At 43.6% G+C, this 17,748-nt stretch overlaps 1 protein-coding gene across 1 annotated transcript in view; it reads left to right on the top strand.

Annotated features, from left to right (window-relative positions):
- Window positions 1-14,100, top strand: part of ATP1A3 (ATPase Na+/K+ transporting subunit alpha 3) — a 132,154-nt gene extending 118,054 nt beyond the window's left edge. Inside the window, exons 15-23 of the mRNA XM_089687351.1 lie at window positions 634-784; window positions 1,196-1,364; window positions 1,449-1,603; window positions 3,167-3,290; window positions 3,382-3,527; window positions 6,976-7,106; window positions 7,933-8,034; window positions 10,863-10,954; window positions 12,182-14,100. Coding sequence (XP_089543477.1) covers window positions 634-784; window positions 1,196-1,364; window positions 1,449-1,603; window positions 3,167-3,290; window positions 3,382-3,527; window positions 6,976-7,106; window positions 7,933-8,034; window positions 10,863-10,954; window positions 12,182-12,210 — 1,099 coding nt within the window. The 3' untranslated portion in view covers window positions 12,211-14,100. The remainder of the gene's footprint in view (window positions 1-633; window positions 785-1,195; window positions 1,365-1,448; window positions 1,604-3,166; window positions 3,291-3,381; window positions 3,528-6,975; window positions 7,107-7,932; window positions 8,035-10,862; window positions 10,955-12,181) is intronic.
- The last annotated feature ends 3,648 nt before the right edge of the window (window positions 14,101-17,748 follow it).

The following is a 17,748-nucleotide window of genomic DNA, read 5'->3' as shown; positions in this document are numbered from 1 at the left end:
GACCATCACATTATATAGCCATATGTACATGGAAACCCCTCCAAATTTTGAGGTATTTCTTGTAAAGGGTACCAATAATTCTACAGCATACCAATCGTGTGCTTCCAATCTTGTGGCAACAGTTTAAAGAAGGCCCTTTCTGTTCTAACAAGATTACACTCCAAAGCCGGCTTCATAGGGACATAGTTTGAAGTTGGATGAGTTTGGTGCGAGGAAACTTAAGCGGCCTACACAGCTACCACACAGCCTACACCTACTGAACACCTTTGGGATGAAATGGAAAGCCAGGTCTTCTTGTCCAACATCAGTACCTCACCTCACCAATGTTCTTTTGGCTAAATAGGCACAAGTTCCCACAAACACACTATAAAATCTTGTGGAAAGCTTTCCCGGAAGAGTACAAGATGGTATAGCTCAAAGAGGAAGGGTGATAACTCCATAGTAATATCCATGGTTTTGGAATAGAATGTCCAATAAGCTCATATAGGTGTGATGATCTGTTGTTACCAAAATTCTGACCATAGAGTGTACCTACCAACTGTTCCTCATATGTATTCCAATGTAGACAGAGATTAGCTCTTACTTTAATTGTGATGATTTTTTATAGCTCAGTCATTTTTAATTTCTTACTAGGGATGCCAAGGCTTGTGTAATCCATGGAACAGACCTGAAGGACATGAGCACCGAACAAATTGATGAGATCCTTCAGAACCACACAGAGATTGTCTTTGCCCGCACATCTCCTCAGCAGAAGCTGATCATTGTGGAAGGATGCCAGAGACAGGTAAAGACCATTGTAGCCCAATGTACAATATGTGGAAGGGCATGGTTTTACTATTATCACATAATCAGACTTGGTGTTTTATATTACAACATCCCTATACATTTTAAGACTGTTTGAAATTATCCCATTAGTCTGAACTAGTCATGCTGGGGATTTTATAGTATGAATGCAATGTCTGGGAAAAGCAGTGAGCCAGTCCCTTGAATGGGGGGTTGGAATGTTGTCCAGACAAGTACACAGGGTACCATTGCCATGGTTGCAGTGAAGATATTATTTTAATTGGCTGCAGGATAAAACAGATCATTTTAAAAGCCATAACTATACTGTTGTAGTTGTTGTTATATCTATTCTTAAATTTGGAAGTGTTCCTTTAATTCTTTTGATTGACACCCTAGTGTTCTCCAAATTTAGGGCGCTATTGTGGCTGTGACTGGTGATGGTGTGAATGACTCCCCTGCCCTAAAGAAGGCCGACATTGGGGTAGCTATGGGCATTGCTGGCTCTGATGTCTCCAAACAGGCTGCTGACATGATTCTTCTGGATGATAACTTTGCTTCAATCGTCACTGGTGTTGAGGAGGGTAAGGGGACACTCTGTAATAGCTGGAGTACACTCTACATGAATATAGGCTGCAACTTGTGTAACACTGTCCACTCATCAACAGGTCGCCTTATCTTTGACAACCTGAAGAAGTCAATTGCCTACACCCTGACCAGTAACATTCCAGAGATCACCCCCTTCCTGCTCTTCATTATGGCCAACATCCCCCTGCCTCTGGGCACCATCACCATCCTGTGCATTGATCTGGGCACTGACATGGTGAGTAGACCATAGTGGCACATTGATGTAAGTGGAAGGAAAAAATATTTGGTACCCAGAGCAATCAAAGAGTTTCCATAACAGGTTAGAACCAGGATGGCTATCATGTACATTCCATCCAATGACCCAGTATGTGCAAGCTACTGACAGTCTTCCAAACCTAAAGGAAAGCGGAATGTCCATTAGTATTGCTCCATAAAGGAATACCACCATGAGAAAAAGGAAGGCTTCCATTTCCATCCTTTCCTGATGTAAATCTTCATTTTCTAGTTGCCACACCTCTAGCTTCAATGGTGTGAGTTACTGACCCAGAACTGGTATGCTAAAAAGGACTTTACTCCAACTCTTCCAACTTGCACATTAGTTTCCAAGTCAGTGACTCAAAGAGGTTTATTCACTAAGGCTGGAGAGTGTAAAATCAGGCTCACCTCTGCATAGAAACCAATCAGCTTCCAGGTTTTATTGCCAATGCTTAATTGAATAAGCTGAGTTTAGAAGCTAATTGGTTTCTATACAGAGGTGAGCCTGATTTTACACTCTCCAGCTTTAGTAAATAAGACCTAAAGGGTCAGCTGGGCAACTAGAATATTTAAAAGGAAGCCAGCGATGGCAGCCCACATTTTTTTCACAGATGCACTTCAAAGCAGTCCTATATTTAATGTAAACCTGTCAGAAACAAAATGGTACAGAACAGGCTACAGCGGCACATTGGTGCCTACACATACCTTATAGCTCCCAGGGTAACCCAAATCTTGGGAACCTGTAACCTACCATTGTCATCATAGATGCTTTGCATTGTGGGAGTCAATGGGCACATGTATGTGGGGGATGGTCTGGAGCTGAACTGCATACACTACCAAATAATATTAAAACTGGCATGTAACAATGGCTGGATTTCGGGTGTTGGGTGGGTCACATAAAGGTCTGAAGTGCCTGTTCATTATTATTGTAGTAATTCCGGCCTTTTTTTTTTTTTTAAATAGTGGGATTCATTTTACAATGCACTGTATACGATGAGGATAATAAGACTTTGTGAAATGTACCGTTTTGTGAATAAAATTCTGGATACATCTGGCAGCCAGTCACATGAGCAGTGCTTAGGCATTGGTCACTGCAGTTAATTTTTTAGGCAAAACGCAAGATTAGTTGGCTATGTTGGACTGTCAGTTTGGCAAAAGCCTTTCAGCAAAAACCATGCCACCTTCGCAACTACACCTCTTCCTCCCTCAAATGTGTTACAGTTAATGTCCATTATGGAGAAGAGTTGCGGTGAGTATATAATTGCACTGAGGAAGGGCAGATGGCCAAAGTAGTCACTTTTAATATGATAAATTGTCACAAGATGCTGGGGAAAAAAAACTTGAAAACATTGGATCCTTATTACTGGAGGTAAAGGAGAGAGGAACTAGCACCATACACAGCACTCCATGGGCAGTTCAATTGACATGACCTGGGCACCCTGGTTGAGAAAGGCTGGTCTAATCAATTTGTTTATTTGTTTTAACTATATCCTACATTTCAATGCTCTGTATATAATGACACTTGCATCAACTACTTCCCCAGGTTCCTGCTATTTCCTTGGCCTATGAGGCAGCTGAGAGTGACATTATGAAGAGACAGCCAAGAAATCCCCGTACAGACAAACTGGTGAACGAAAGATTAATTAGCATGGCTTACGGGCAGATTGGTGAGTCCCTATCCCAGATTATTGCTAAAATAATATCTCCTAAATTTATTTTATTTGATTGTCACCTGTAACAATGTTTCCACCACTATAGGTATGATTCAGGCTCTTGGTGGCTTTTTCTCCTACTTCGTCATTCTGGCAGAAAATGGTTTCTTGCCATCTCACTTGGTGGGCATTCGGCTAAACTGGGATGACAGGACAGTTAATGACCTGGAAGACAGCTATGGCCAACAGTGGGTGAGTTGTCAGCTATTTCCTGAGAAGTTTTGGGTACCGCCAAGTCTTAACAAAAATTGAAGTCTGGCCTAAACTAACACTATAGATTCTAGTGGAAGGTCAGTTTGGATTTTTATTACCTTTCTTAGCGCACTTTCAGTGTCACATACAACTCCTCCTCCTCCGCTGCCTCTTTCTGTTGGGGTACCCCAAGGTTCTGTTCTTGGGCCCCTCCTTTTCTCTCTCTATACCTCCTCCCTGGGCCAACTAATAACCTCACATGGCTTACAATACCACCTCTATGCTGATGACACCCAGATCTATCTCTCCACTCCCCAGCTCACCCCCTCAATCTCTTCACGTATCACAAATCTACTAAGCGACATATCAGCATGGATGTCACTTCACCACCTCAAACTCAATCTTTCCAAAACTGAGCTTGTAATATTTCCTCCTCCCCAATCCCCCACTCATGACTTTACCATTAAGATCAACAGCACTACCATTGGTCCTTCCCTCATGCCAGGGTGCTAGGCGTAATCCTAGACTCTGACCTCTCCTTTGGGCCCCACATCCACTCACTGGCTAAATCCTGCCGCCTCAGCCTCCGGGAACATTTCCAAAATCTGCCCCTTCCTGACCAATGACACCACAAAACAACTCATCCGCGCCTTGGTTATATCCCGCCTCGATTACTGCAACTCCCTCCTCATTGGTCTACCGTTACACAGGCTATCCCCCCTTCAGTCTATTATGAATGCTGCTTCTAGACTCCTACACCTTACCAACCGATCAGTGACTGCTGCCCCTCTGTGCCTATCCCTCCACTGGCTTCCACTAACCCAACGTATAAAATTCAAAATACTAACCACAGCTTACAAAGCCATCCACAACACTGCCCCTAGCTACATCACCAACCTCATCCACAGATACCACCCAAATCGCCCACTCCGCTCCTCCCATGATATCCTCCTCTATAGCTCCTTCATCACCTCCTCCCACGCTCGCCTTCAGGACTTCTCCAGAGCCTCTCCCATCCTCTGGAACTCCCTACCACAGCATGTCCGGTCAGCCCCCACCCTGTCTGCCTTTAGGCAATCTTTGAAAACTAACTTCTTCAGGGAAGCCTACCCCACCTCCACCTAAGAACTGTACTTGAATCACCTCCGCCAGATCATCCCCCGCAGCTATCACCTTTTGTACCACCTCCCCCTTCCTTTAGATTGTAAGCTCCACGAGCAAGGCCCTCACATTCCTTCTGTACTGAAATGTATTGTAATTGTATTGTCTCCCTTATATTGTAAAGCGCTGCGCAAACTGTTGGCGCTATATAAATCCTGTATATTAATTTTTATCTACAACCTATGGACTTCTGCACTGAAGAAGGGACTCAGCCTGGCCTATACCTACAGTATTTGAAACTTTCATACAATAATTGCAGACCCTTATAAATAAATGGGCAATTAGTGGTCTATGGGCCATCACAAATTCGAGCACACAAGCTGTTGGGAGGGAAGGCTATATACCCACCACACCCCATAACTAAACTAGACTCCTGGAAATCACATGGATTTAGTAGCTTATTTGTGCCCTGCCATCTTTAGGTCATATATAAACATACATATATTATATACATATATAATGCTGCATTTTATTTTATAGACTTTTGCAGTTTAGGGGAAACTATCATACTTTTTGGTCATTTTATTTTCAATTTTCTTTCCAAAAAATGCAACTTTTTATTATAAAAAAATGAATGAAACAAAAAAGGTAAAAAGCATAAAAAACTGTAAAAATATATGAACATAAGGTAGAGAAAGAGGGACAGGAAGTGGATATTTAAAGTGACCCTGTAGATAATATTAAACTGCCGAAAAAACACTTGCCTGCAAAAGAATGTGAATACTTACCTCCTCTGCTGTCCACAGTGCCAAATGTTGATTTGTTGGAAGAACAATCTTTCCCGAAAATCTGCTGGGAAACCGATACCTCTGGGAAGGGTCAATCTCCTATTTCCGCAGCAGCACTCTAGCGGACCGCCAAATCACTGTTGTGAGGAAGTCAATGGGAGAAACAAATAAAGCACAGCGGGGACAAGGGTGATTGACACTCTTGGAAGTGTCAATTTCCCAACAGATAGTAGGGGACGATTCCTCTTCATCAAAGCAATGTTTAGTAGCATGGATAGCAGGAGAGAGGTACATATTTAGAATTTTTGCTTTTACAGGGAGTTTTTTGTTTGCAACGGGCTCACTTTAAGTCAACAAAGGTTAACTAAACATTATTCATGGGTCAAAAAAGTATACATTTACAGGTTTGCTGCACGTAATTAACCAACATATTAGAGGACAAGCCTTGTGATCTGTTCATAACAGCTGCAATTACAATGTAACAAAATGGCCACATTGCTCCTATTAATTCTATTAAGAACAAGCTGTTACAGTGATCAGTAAAGTAGGTAGCTCTCTGTTATGATCCGCCAGGTGGTACCTCTGGCAGCCCACCAGACAGGATTACCCAGAGCGTGGAGTCTAAGTCCCGGTCTGCGTATTCACCAGGGCCCCTGATGGTGGGGATGGACTTGAAGCAGACCAGGACCAGGTCACGACCTCTGAGCACTCCCACCCGTGGCAGAGGGGACCACAGGGGATGGATACAGGAGGAGAGCCTGATGTGAAGAGACCGGCAGGCTCAGGCGGGATGGATGGATGGATGGATCGCAGTCAGACAGCCCAGTCGTTACCGTGGGAGCAGCGAGGTACAGAATCGGCAGGCAAAGGATGGTCGGGTCACACGCAGGGTCAATACCGGGGTGGTCAGACCGCAGAGAGGTCAGATAAGCCAGGGGTCAGGATAGGAGAAGGCAGCGAAGTCAGGGCAATCCGGGTCAAAAACAGGAGAAGGCAGTGTAGTCAGGGCAATCCGGGTCAAAAACAGGAGAAGGCAGCGTAGTCAGGGCAATCCGGGTCAAAACAGGAACAGAACTCAGGGTACAGGAACACAGGTAGCAGGAAAGACCTTGCGGCAATTTGTGACAGCGCAGGGCACCTTTAAATACCGCGCCCTGCGCTGTCATTGGTTGCCCATCGTGTACTTGCGGCACCTACTGCACATGTGCGAGTCTCCTTCAGCCGCGGCCGGCGAGACCTAGTGCCCGTATCCCGGCGCGAGCCGTCGCGACTGCGCATGTGCTGGGACAGACGCCGCGGCGGACCCTGACACTCTCATATCCACTTCTGTGCATGGATGGGAAACTTAGAGGTCAAACTGAGGGCTTAGATTATACTGGGGGGGATGTACTAGGGGGGCTTTACTGAAGTTTTTCCAGGCATACCTAATATGTCCTTGCCTCACAAGTCATTTTTGCGTTGTATTGCTAAACATAACTGATAAAGGAAATGTATATACATCTGTTAGAAACCCACTGAGAACCAACATTATAATACGTTTTCCCTTCTCTGTGCTTTAGACATATGAGCAGCGCAAGATTGTGGAATTCACTTGTCACACTGCCTTCTTCGTCAGTATTGTGGTTGTACAATGGGCTGATGTCATCATCTGTAAGACCAGAAGAAACTCAGTATTCCAGCAGGGCATGAAGTAAGGAAAAACATGAACATTTCTCATTCTCTGTAATATGCCGGTACAAGGTCATCCAGTGCCCAGGGCGAAGATGTTTGCACTATACTTCTACTGTTGAGTGGACAGTAGTGGTGACTTCATTCTAGTGCCCTATGGCCAATCTGCAAGGTGCCCAAAATGTGAAGCAGACCTAGCCCAGGACAAGTTGGTCCACCTGTTGGGCACCAGGGCAGGGCAAGTAGCCTTAGTGGGGATGGTCATACTGATCCCCCATCACCACATAAAAATAATGCGCCTGGGGCATCTGCCCCTCTTGCACACCCCTTGTCCCAGCCCTGCTCCATTTTTGTTAACAAAAACAAACACACCCACTCGCATACTGTATAAGATATGGCTTTGTAGTGTAGTCATTGGGTTGACCTATTAGACATGATCATCCCCCCCACACCCAAAAAAAAAACCCACCTCCCTGTATCCATTTAGATGTGCAACATTATTCCCCAATTTCTTATTAGAGATTTAAATTCAAGTGCATGAAAGTTGGGAATGCCTTTAGTTTGATTGCATGTTCTATGTACACTGTAATGAACCAATTAAAAAAGCAAGGGGTTGGGGACTTTGGGAAGGTTTGCACTGTATATACTGTACTATTGCCACAGTTACAAGAAAAAATAGACAGTTTGGCCAGATTTACAAAAACATAACTGGGTATATAGACTGACATGGAAAGATGGCTTCTGTAGCATTTAAATACATCAATTATTTTTAAGAAAATTTGAGATAATAGATTGTATATATAGGATCTACCATCTTGATAACCCTGAACGCTTGTTTGTCATTGCAGGAATAAAATCCTAATTTTCGGTCTTTTTGAAGAAACAGCGTTAGCAGCTTTCTTGTCGTATTGCCCTGGAATGGACATTGCACTGAGAATGTATCCACTAAAGTAAGTCCGTTACGTGCCAAGGTTCAGTTGTGATGCATGTGTGACAGTAAAGGAAACCTGTAATGGGAGATACTATATCTGTGGACTTCCATTGCTGGCTTGATTAGTTGCCTGGCTGTCTCAGGCTACTGTATTTTGTGAAGGCTAATCCAGAGTAAGCAAGTTTCCAGTGAAATCCAACTCCTGACCATGAAACCTATTGTGCCAGAAAATACCACACTCCCCACACCATTGTTTTGGCGTGAGTCAAAGCTGAACTCCACGAAAAACAAAAATCCTTCCTTGAAGTAGGTGGGACCACAAAAAGCATTTTTACTTACCTGATCCTATGCTTCCCCAGTCTCCTCCATGTTGTAAGACCAGCGCTCACAGCCTCTTCTCCCCTATGACATGATGCCATCTGGCACCATGAAGACCAAAGCAGATCTCATAGACCTGTTTGGATGTGGATTGGATGTGAGGATGCCAAGGGACAATCCACAAACCAGACCATTAGGAGAAGGAGGAGAACAACAAAGGGATCAGAGGATCGAGTACATAGAAGACTTTTTGGTGGCCCCCCATAGGTCTACAGTCAGTGAGAGCTGCCGGGCATCATTTAGTGGTCTATTCTGATTTTATATCTTTTATCACAGCATATGGCAGAGGGAAGTCTTCAGACATGACCTTCCTTTGTGGCTCTAAGATGTTATATGACTGGCTGCCAAGAGCCACAAAGGAAGCTGATCCTGAATTGTGTCAGAGTAAACTATGTCCTTAAAGTAGACCTGCAATTGCAAATGGTGCTTTCATGGTAGGGGCATATTTCTGTGGGCTAAAGAAAGTGTGCAATGCAAAGTGTTGCATGGCACTGCAGTGATTGAGCATGGTAAGAAAAAGGGTGTTGCTAAAAACATGGCAAATGGAAGGTCCACTTTTTGGCCAGCCCCCTGCCCCCCAACACAAGTGGCTTTAAAAAGCTGTTTGTTAACAGCCCCTCCAAAAAATACTACCTCTGGCCTCAGACTATTCCAGGTGATGACACCCTGCCTTCCGGCAGAGTTGAGAGTGCACCTCAACCCATTGCAACACTGCATTCTCATTGGATTTTGAGTTCTTCGTTCTGCCAGGAAGCAGTGGTGACGCTACTTGTTCCTCCTGAAAACATTGTAGGATGGGGACAAGGCATTTTTCGAGCTGAGGGAAGGGGATAGGACCTTCTATTTGCCATGGAATGTCTACATGGATAGGACCTTCTATTTGCCATGGAATGTCTACATTTAGGAACTAGTACCTTTCATCATGCCCACCAAACACTACTGCACCATGCCACACTTTGCATTCATCCTTTTTCTTGGCCACAGTAATGTATTCCTACTATGAAGGGACCAATTGGTTGTGTTCCGCTGCCCCACAGCTAAAGGTTCCAAATCCCCCCTGCATCTATACTGTCGAATATTGCACCATGCCAAATATTTCTCAATCAATGCAACAACTGTGTATGTAAATCTGAAATCACTGCACCTCAGGACATGGGCATCAAAATAAAGTGAACCTGTCATGACAAATATTAAGTCTGTCATTTTTAACCCCCTTCTGGAAATGCTAATAGGTTGACTTTTATGTGGATGTATTAGCTTTAATACTTTCTGAATCATTGACCTGAAGCAAGTATGCAGATCAGGAAAGAGAAAAAGTCCTCATTTACACACTTTTCTGTGTCTGTGTTTTAAAGTATTGAAGGGAGAGGTTCAGCAATGACATCTAGGCGCCTAGCATTTTCAGAAAGCCATATCAGCATTGGCAGTGTCTGTGTTTCCCTCATGATAGACCTTCTTTAACTGTTGATTGTACAGTTTGTAAAAGTTTAAGCATTTTCCCTGAACTCTGAGCAAGAAATGTACAATCAATATTTTATTAAATGCCGGTTTATCGCCTACAGGCAACTCACACGACATGCACTGAACTGCTTGTGCTGGTAATAAAGGGAATATATGCTGAGAGCAATGTGTAGGTTGCCATTGCTCATCTCCTTCTGAAAATAATAAATGCCCAACCCCTTAAAGATTGAATTCACTCAATATTATTTGAGTCAATGACCTAAGATGAGTATGCAAATAAGGATATGTTCTGTATGTAAGTTCTGGTTTAGTGTCTGAGAAAGTACTGGAAGCTAGCATTTTCTGACAGGGTCAGCAATGACCACTTTCCATACTGTAGGTCTCTCAGTATAGGATCCTTCTGTCATGTTTTCTCAATTAACTTCATTGAGTAAAAGGTAAAGATGAGCTTGGCTTTGGTCCAAGCCCATGTTTGGCCAAACCCATAAGGAAGCTGTCAGTACCAGCTTTCTGTGACTCCATTAAGGATAAGCTTGGGTTCAGATTAAACCATGAACCCGGAAGGAAGCTGTCAGTACCAGGCCAAGAAGCTGTTGCCCAGACCATTCCCAGCCCTGGAGCTGCATGTACACAAAGGGGCTGTTATGCTTGTAACATCATTGACTTAATATGGCCATATTAAGTTAGTAACATTTACATAAAATGGCTATATTAGGTCAATGATGTCACCAGCATCCCTCTGTGTACATGAAGCTGCTGGGCGGGGAATGCCCTGACCGCAGCTAATTGGTACTGACAACAGCCTTCTGGGTTTGGTCGAACATGGGTTTGGACCAAACCCAAGCTCATCCTTACTCAATTGTCCCAGAAAGCTATAAAGACTTGACAGAAGTATTTACTCATCCTTGTTTCTCCAAAACAAAAATAACTAATTTTCTTCAAGCTAGAAAAAGCACATATTTAAAATGAGATTGGGTTTAATAAACTGCATTTTATTTCTTTATCCAGGCCCAGCTGGTGGTTCTGTGCCTTCCCATACAGCTTCCTCATCTTTATATATGATGAGATCCGGAAACTTATCCTTAGGCGACACCCAGGAGGTAAGTCAGTGTGGCATGCAGTCCGAGCTCTGTTTTTTGCATTGTATATAGGCTGCACTCACAGCAGCTAATCCTGTTACCTATATGATAGTTTTAAGCAGTCTTTTTGTTAAACGAAGACTGCTTGCCCCCTGTCCCCCAAACTAGGAGCAAATAAAATAATGAATGCATTTTATATACTACTGGCACTTGTCCTGATATCAACCGATCATAATTGTCTGCCTAGAAGCACTCTCAGTAAATCAGACCCTATTGCTTCGCTCATTTCTTGTTAGTCTAACACTGAACATACTTACAGGAGGAGACAGTACAGATATGGCCTCCACAATGTGCTGCTATTGCTCTACTGTACATTGCTGGAATGTACAATAGGAATTAGAAATTGACCACCTATTGTTAATTCTCTAATTACTCATATGGGTAATAATAATAATGGATGATTTCCATGACCTTGATTTTAGGAGCGAAGGGTGTAGAGGTATATAAAGGAGAGTTGCAGCTCTAAGATTAAGGTAGAGTATGGCCAGACGTATGTGGGCATAGCTCCAAATTACTATGTTTAGCTGTTTCCAATGAAGGGTACTAAAAAAATGCTAAGGCATGGAAAGTCATTATAGACAACTGTATGTGTTCAACCTTGTGGCAACAGTTTGTGGAAGACCCTTGTTTGTTCCAGTACCTGTTCACAAAGCCATCTCCATAAATACACGGTTGGATAAGTTTGGTGGGAAGGAACTCGAGTGGCCCACACAAAGCCTTAAGTTCAACCCTACTGATCAATTTGGAAAGAATGGGAAAACCGATTGCAAGCCAGCTCACCCAACATCAGTTCCTGAACTCACAAATGTTGGTTTGGCTGGATACCCTCAAAAACCCCACAGACACATTTTTCTTATGGAAAGCCTTCTCAGAAGAGTGGAGGCTCTTGCAGCAACAAAGCGAAGGGCCAACTCTATACTAATACCCATGGTTTTGAAATGGGATGTCCAACAATCTCATAGTTGTAATGGTTAGGGGTCCACAAACGTTTGGCCATATAGTGTAACTAAGGAAAATATAACTGCAATCATTTTTGGCATCCCACTTTAAAGCCAGTGACTTCACGGCAGCCATGTACATGACTAAATACCTTGACATCCGATCAATGCTAAAGAGAAGGTATCTCTCCCTGTGTGTTGAATAAGCTGATATAATAATGATGATCTTTATTTCCTTTTTCTCTTACAGGTTGGGTAGAAAAAGAATCCTATTATTAAATTCGCAGAGACGCATCTCCCAGACCTGGACCCTCTCCAACCTCCGAATCCCCCTCCCCTTTGAATCAAACAAAAACGAAGAAAAAAACAAAAAAACAAAAAACATAACAAGAACATAATTGAAAACAAAAAAAAAAACCCCCAAAATAAAACAGCAACAAGCTCCACCGGATTCTAAGAATTACAAAAGTCGCCATAACTCCCACCTGCCAAGCCTTCTGTTCCAGATTCCATGTTGGTTTTTTTCAAGTCATTTCTCTCCCCCACTTTTTTTCTGTAAAATTATAAATATATATATAAATATATATTATATATAAATATAAATAGAACCAGGATTTTCTTTCTTTTTTTTTTATTATTATTTGCTTCTATAATGTTTTAATATAAAGGAGGGGGAGAGAGAGGATTGTAACAGAGAAGGTGATCGAGTGGAGGGTCTAAAAATTTTTGGATGGAGAATAATATAGATTTTAAGCTCTTCACTCTTGGGAAATCTGGTATTGGAGTGCCAGGACAAAGAATGGGAAGGAAAAGTGGAGAAACCATTGAATAAAGGGGGGAGGGCTGTACAAACTCTCTTCCTAACAACCTCTATGCTGCCAAAGGCTTCAGAACACACCGCTCTACGTACATATACCAGTAATGTGCTGCTTCATCAGCTATAGGGTTAATCCGGGGATTTGCGAGGGCACCGGTACTGTGGTCACATGACACCTCATGAACAATGTCTGGTGTACAGCGTAGGGTCTTTACGGGGCATTATTAGGGCCCTTTGACTTCTAGAGAGACCCGAAGAGTCTCATATCGAAGTCTCATCTGTGTAATAAATACCCCCTTCACCCAACCACCCCACTTAATATTCCTCCATATCTGATGTACTCAGTCTTTATGGGCGTGAGAGGTACATGTATTTTGTCTCTGTTATTAGGAGGGGGTGAGAGCTAAACGTCCTGATGTCTGTGTATTAGAAGGGGGTGATAGGTACCTTGTCCTGATGTCTGTGTATTAGGAGGGAGTGGCGAGTGTGTGTCTCATTGTGATCAGGGTGGAGGTACAGAACGTCATATGCTAGAGAAATGGAGAGGGCTGGGGGGTCTGTTTGGAAGGGTAAAGTAGCCAGGCCTAGATCTATGTGATGGGCAACAGTTTTAATAACTACTCAAGTACTACTGAGTAGTTACAGTAGAGGAGAAAAGACATGAGTTAAAGTGTTGTCAACAGACAGTTGGGGAACATAAAGTACATGGTGACACCAAGACATTAGGAGAACAAAATGCAAATGGTAGGGCTGTTTCATGCATATGTCTGCAGTTCCAACCTACCCTTTGTCATAGTTATGTAACGAAAAATCAAAAACAAAAAAACAAATCAGTTCATAAATGCATAGAGGAGCAACGTTCTGTCTTCAGTAAGCCCGCTGTGCTTTCAATAAAATATGACGGGGTAGACGGGTTGCAGACAGACGTGTACAACTTGCCTTATTTTGGAAGCTGGTTTGAGACTAGTGGCAGTTGCCTGGTCACAGGTGATTGGTGGAAGGGGGAAGAAACCACAGAGCTAACAGATGAATGATGCTGAAAAGGTGGTGGAAGAGAAGTAGCTGAGAGCCAGCAAGCAATAAAAGGAGGGCACAGAATGGGCGATATGAAACAGAGAGGTGTGTGGGTGGACCAGAGCTGGATGTTGATAGGTTGAAGAGTGACCCTGGTACCTCTTAATAGGTGGAGGGGTTGAGTGCAGTTTGTGTCTGTTATGTGTCTCCACCCCCCTCCCCCCTCTTGCATTAGTTTTTGTCAGGTTGTCAGACTTTTTTTATCTTGTGTTTTCCTGCCATTTTCTGTGATTTACAAAAATAAATAATAATAAAAAAATACCCCAAAAAACTGCAAACTGTCTGATTTCTGTTTTTGGATGAACAAAAGGTACGGGTATAAATTATCTTTTTACAGGTACGGCTACTGCAAATAGAGACAGGGCTGGACAAATAACTATAGGACTCAATAACCGGCTTGTTCAAATTAAGTGTCAAAAAGCATATAATGGAACGCCAGCCAATACTTTTCTTTAAGGCTCACCAATCTGATTGTACAATTTCCTTTAGATCTACCATCAACTGTGTAGTACATGATGCTAATGAAATTTGTTGTTTAGGTTTGTCCTTGTATTTTGTAATTTTGTTACCACTGAAGGAGATTTTACAATCAGATTGTATAGTATATTTCAGGTACTTATATAGCGCCGTCAATTTATATGGCCAATTTACGTGGTGAAGGGTTAGAACCCTGCTCAGGTTTACCCTCTGGGTTCCATACTTTGAGCCAATGACCAAAAACACATACACAGACTTTTTTCCTGCAATTACTTATCGGTAACAAAGCAGGCCAGCTAAAAAAAAAAAAAAAAAAAAAATGGCAATGCAAAATATGTATTAAAATGCTGGAAGGGGCTGGGTGTCACTATGGGGGGTAATGAGGTTTCTGTAGCGGGCTTTTCAGGGAGATGCGAGGGGGGGCACTGTGGGGGTTAGGGGCTCTCTGGGTGGTCAAGCAGGCAGTTATGGGAGGTTGGGGGTGCTATGGGAGGTGGAAGGCACTGTGGTAGGTTAGGGGATCTGCAGTTGACTGGGGGCTAGGAAGGAAGGGAGACCATAGCCCAGCAGTGGGCACGACTAGGGCCTTGAGAACCATTACCGTAAGTCACCCATGTAGTTTACCTTTTCATAACGATTTTGCACAGATGGACAGCTGGTCCTATACTGTTTAGGCAAAAAGGCCCCCCCCTGAAGTTGAGCTTTAAGCACAGATTTATGAGTGCAGAATCCCCCCCGATTCTGCACTCATAAATCTGTGCTTAAAGCTCAACTTCAGGATTCTATTAAATCTCTAAAATTCCCAGCCCTAAGCACAAAAAAACAAGTCTTTTTATTTTCTCACTAACTTACTTTTTCTAAAATAGAGTTTTTTCAATCCCACAAGGTAGTCATTGCTACTAATACAACGTAGGAATACCTGACTGCTGAGAGAGTGAAAATGTTAAAATCAATTTGCATTTAAACTGGAACTTAACCTAGCTTGTATAAATCTAACAGCAGGAGGCTCTTTATTGCTAAAAAGACATGCTATGTCCCTTCTGCAATAATACACACCTGCCTGCTTGCAATTTTCTGTTGAATGGACAACGAGATTGTACATGCACAGTTCAGTGTGCATTCCAGGCATATGCTGGTTGTGCCAGAATGACTGACTCCTATGCACATGTATGAGATGGTGTCATCCCCCACCAGTCGATCAATAGGCCAAAAACCACCTAATGAAAATCTCCTAAATAGGTTCTAGCCCAGGAGTAGGCAGTGTTCAGCACTTCAGCTGAAACTACAAATTCCGCCATGTGCCTGCCTCTGGGAGTCATTCCTGTGGATGTCAGAATTTTGCAATGCCTTTTGGGATATGTAATTCCACAAGTGTTGAAGGTTTCCTATCCCTTCTCTAGCCTATTTAGGTCAATGGATCCTGCAGATAAACTGTTACTGCTTCGTCTTTCTCTGGCTCTGCTTGCTGTATCACAAGTCAAATTCAAACAGCCAAGGCAGGTCTGTGATTAGTGAATAAGAATAAAGTGCAGCGCTAAATAAATGAAACTAAAGTCCCAATATAATTCACTACACAGTCGGTGCTATGAATAGTGCCAGTAAGCGTATCCTTCTTAATGGTGCTCCAAGCAAATGATAAAATTATGCACTTACCAGAAGCGCATAGATAATGCGCATTGATATATACAAAAACAGGAGCATCAGAGTAGTAAGGTATGTATCTGGGACATCCGTCTCCTATTGGACAGCTCTGCAGTAAATGGGTGATGTCTGCTCCAGAGGTCTCCTTAAGGATCAGCAGGGTCAGCCACCTGGTTACAGGAATTCCCCTCCTCTGGATATTGAAGAACTTCCCAGGTTCTGCATACTTAAAGGCTCCGTAAAGGAGTCATAAGAAAAGTGCTCATGGCGTAATATTGCCAAAAGTAATACATTTATTAAATTCAGAAAGTTTCACAATAAAATAGGTACACTGACCAGTAGTTAAGATGGCCGCCGGACCAGCATGTGGCTCCAGCGGCTAAACGTCACAGCGTGTTGATTCCTTAGGCCTTTCGTGCAACCGCACATCTTCAGAGGAATGTCAACACTACTGCCCATACATTGCCTGTGTTTAAATAGACCGGGCGCTTGTATTTTCGTGCCACCGCCATTTTGCCAAAGATCGGCTACTGCGCATCGGCGCCATTTTGCCAGTGATCGGCTACTGCGCATGCGCGAGTGCATTGACGCCATTTTGCCATTGATCTTTTCATACAAGCTGGGTAAATATACTCAGCTGTAAGAAGACTAATACCAAGTGCCCAGGAACCAGCTAAAAACGAGATAATTAAATAACAATACAATACTGCCACTTATGCATTGTATGTGAATTTAGTAATGACTATATCTGTAATATGATTAATATGCCAAAGATAATTACCGTATATACTCGAGTATAAGCCGAGTTTTTCAGCACATTTTTTGTGCTGAAAAACGCCCCCCTCGGCTTATACTCGAGTCAACGTCTGCCCAGGGGGGGCGCGAGGCTCCGTCAAGGGGGGCGCGTACAGGGGTGGGCAGAGGGCTGCTGTCTCTTACCTGGCTCCCACGATGATCCATCCAGGAAGCGCTGCTCCTTCCGTCACTCCGGCCACTCCCTCACTCCTGCTGCTCAGCTCCGCCTCCTCACCGGTGATTGGCCGCCAGAACTGTAGCTCAGGAAAGGTACACAGGCGGCCAATCACGGGCGAGGAGGCGGAGCCGAGCGGACCCGCGAAAATCGAGTGAGGGAAAAGCCGGTAAGTGTGCAGTGCAGAGGTGCTGCTGCAACCACATATGCTAGCTGCAGCAGCACCATACTGCAACAGGGGTCAGCAAGTGTCATTGGTGTGAGTGGGAGGAATAGTGCCGCATCATTGGTGTCACTGATACGAATGATGGGGCATTATTCCTCTCACTGACACCAACGATGGGGCACTATTCCTCCCACTGACACCAATGATGGGGCACTATTCCTCCCACTGATACTAATGATGGGGCATTATTCCTCCCACTGACACCAATGATGGGGCACTATTCCTCCCACTGACACCAATGATGGGGCACTATTCCTCCCACTGATACCAATGATGGGGCACTATTCCTCCCACTGACACCAATGATGGGGCACTATTCCTCCCACTGATACCAATGATGGGGCACTATTCCTCCCACTGACACCAATGATGGGGTACTATTCCTCCCACTGATACCAACGATGGGGCACTATTCCTCCCACTGACACCAACAATGGGGCACTATTCCTCCCACTGATACCAATGATGGGGCACTATTCCTCCCACTGACACCAACGATGGAGCACTATTCCTCCCACTGATACTAATGATGGGGCACTATTCCTCCCACTTTATTTTTTACATTGACTAGTAGGTGCCTCATTTCCCACCCTCGGCTTATACTTATTGTCT

This window comes from Staurois parvus, unplaced genomic scaffold, assembly GCF_062004578.1.
Source record: "Staurois parvus isolate SC_StPar_1 unplaced genomic scaffold, SC_StPar_1.0 ptg000423l, whole genome shotgun sequence".
In the NCBI taxonomy this organism is placed as follows: Eukaryota; Metazoa; Chordata; class Amphibia; order Anura; family Ranidae; genus Staurois; species Staurois parvus.
Note: the sequence above shows the minus strand (reverse complement) of the source record. Positions and strands in the feature narration are given on the sequence as shown.